A 2182-nucleotide genomic window follows, 5' to 3' on the forward strand; every position below is an offset into this window, starting at 1 on the left:
AAAAAAAAAAAAAAAAAAAAAGAGGAAGAACAGATAACTGTAAAGTACTATTTTAAAAATATTTTATTTTGGTTAACTGCTTAAAGAGTTAAATCACATATTAATTAATTTTTTATACTACTGTTTTAAAGTAATGTTTTAGTTTCCAATCCTAAACAGCACAGTGATTCAGACTAAACTATCATACCTTCTTTTTTTGGCACTCTTTCATGCATAGGCCTGACTGAGGGGTCAGTCTTTTGTGTTAAAGATACTTCATATGACTCTCTGTTCTTATTCCTTAATTCCTCATATGTAATATTTTTTCTTTTAGGACTTTCTTCAAGGTTGGGATCAGGTCCTAAAACAACAAACAGTTAATAAATGGTAATAAAAGGATTTGTATAACTCTAAAGCAACTAAATTTTACAAATGCTCCTTACCTACGATCAAAATAGTATAAAGAATCAAATTATTACCACCATTTCACAGGTACTATACTTTCACCAAGATAATTATCAAACTGAAATCTACTTCCGCCTATATTTATAAGCTTTTATTTCTAAAAATTAAAATGGACATCAAAGATTTTAAAAACTAAACCACAGCCAGAAGAAAAATAGGTATCATAATATATAACCGTACAATTTAAACTCATTAAAATACCAGTGTTTTAAACTGGAGTTATTCATACTGTATACAGAATTAAAAGAGAAATATATTCTACCAGTGACAACTGAATAACATTTGACATAGTACAGATTTTACTCAATATATAGTTAAATAGTCCTATAACCACAGACTCTATGAAAACAACTCCAGCTATTTTCAAAAATCATTTATTTTACCATTTTATGAAATTTAAACAAAAATACTTGAAAACAGGCCAGGCACAATGGCTCACGCCTATAATCCCAGCACTCTGTGAGGCTGAGGCGGGTGGGTCACCTGAGATCAGGATTTCGAGACCAGCCTGGCCAACAAAAAAAACCCCATCTCTACTAAAAACACAAAATTAGTTGGGTGCCGTGGTACACGCCTGTAATCCTAGACTAAGGAGGCTGAGGCAGTAGAACCACTTGAACCAGAGACGGAGAGGCTGCAGTGAGCCGAGATCGCGCCATTGCACTCCAGCCTGGGCAACAAGAGCAAAAATCTGTCTCCAAAAAAAAAAAAAAAAGTTGAAAATAATTACTTGAAAAGTATAAAACATAGCCTTTAATCAGAATATGTATTGTTTTCATTCTGGTCTGAAAGATGCAACGTTGATGCAGAAGAAAGTATCAACTGTTATTTTGGCCTGGGAACTAACATTTATTCTTTATTTCTCCCAAAGAGAGTCAAACTGTGAATATTACATATTATCATAGAGTCAAATGTAAATATAATGCAGTGGTTCCTCCTAATATTGGTTGACAGGATCAAATAGTGAACACAGTTTGTAAAATTTATAAACAGCAACAAAGGCCATATGAACATTAAAAAAAAAAAGATGCTAACATTCAGTGAACAACTATTTAACTTACAAAGTCTTACATACCACATACCACACCAAAAGTACCATATTTCAAAGATGTTTTCAATGAGACATATAAATCGGGCATATAATTTTAATATTAATTTTTTAAAAAATAATTTTTGTGATACTTATTTAGAACTCAAAGGTAAGATTCCAGTGAATAATTAGAATTTTCTAAGCAACATAACTATACATTAAATGTTTTCAACCATAAACTTTGTTTTTTCTTTTTTTATCATTATTATGATTTATTTTTTGATGCAATATTATGATATTACAAGAGAAACAACAGTTTTCTTTTTTATGAAAGCAGTTAAATAAGAAAGCATTCTTTCTAAACTTTCCTACACAAACACAAAGGTGAGACTATTTTCAGTCTTTCTAAAAATGTTGATTAATTTATGCTCTGGAATTTTTTTGGGTCTATTTATGGAACATATTATTAGTTTTTACTTAAGCACTCAAGTATACCAACAATTGCCAAAATGATTATTTCTGGAATGTTCAGGCTTTTTATGTTTAGCAGATGGTAGTTGGAATCAATCATTGCCTAAATCATGAAAATGAAAAATTGGTAATTTTGATAAACTTTCTACTAACCACTTTTTTTTTTTTTTCCAAACTGTGTTGGCATCTCAGTGAACTTTTTTTTTTTTTTTTTTATACTTTAAGTTCTAGGGTACA

The 2182-nt window shown here is 30.2% G+C and overlaps 1 protein-coding gene across 7 annotated transcripts in view; it reads right to left on the minus strand.

Moving 5' to 3' along the window:
• The window catches only part of OCIAD1 (OCIA domain containing 1), a 39976-nt gene that overhangs the window by 3885 nt on the left and 33909 nt on the right, over nucleotides 1–2182 (minus strand). For 3 of the 7 annotated variants that reach the window (XM_011927302.1, XM_011927303.1, XM_011927304.1), the window contains exon 8: nucleotides 188–340. The exons of 3 other annotated variants lie outside the window; for them this stretch is intronic. In XM_011927302.1, the coding sequence (XP_011782692.1) occupies nucleotides 188–340 (153 nt within the window). The remainder of the gene's footprint in view (nucleotides 1–187; nucleotides 341–2182) is intronic. One more of the 7 variants, XM_011927305.1, reaches the window with a different exon arrangement.

This window comes from Colobus angolensis, unplaced genomic scaffold, assembly GCF_000951035.1.
Source record: "Colobus angolensis palliatus isolate OR3802 unplaced genomic scaffold, Cang.pa_1.0 Scaffold71, whole genome shotgun sequence".
Lineage (NCBI taxonomy): Eukaryota > Metazoa > Chordata > Mammalia > Primates > Cercopithecidae > Colobus > Colobus angolensis.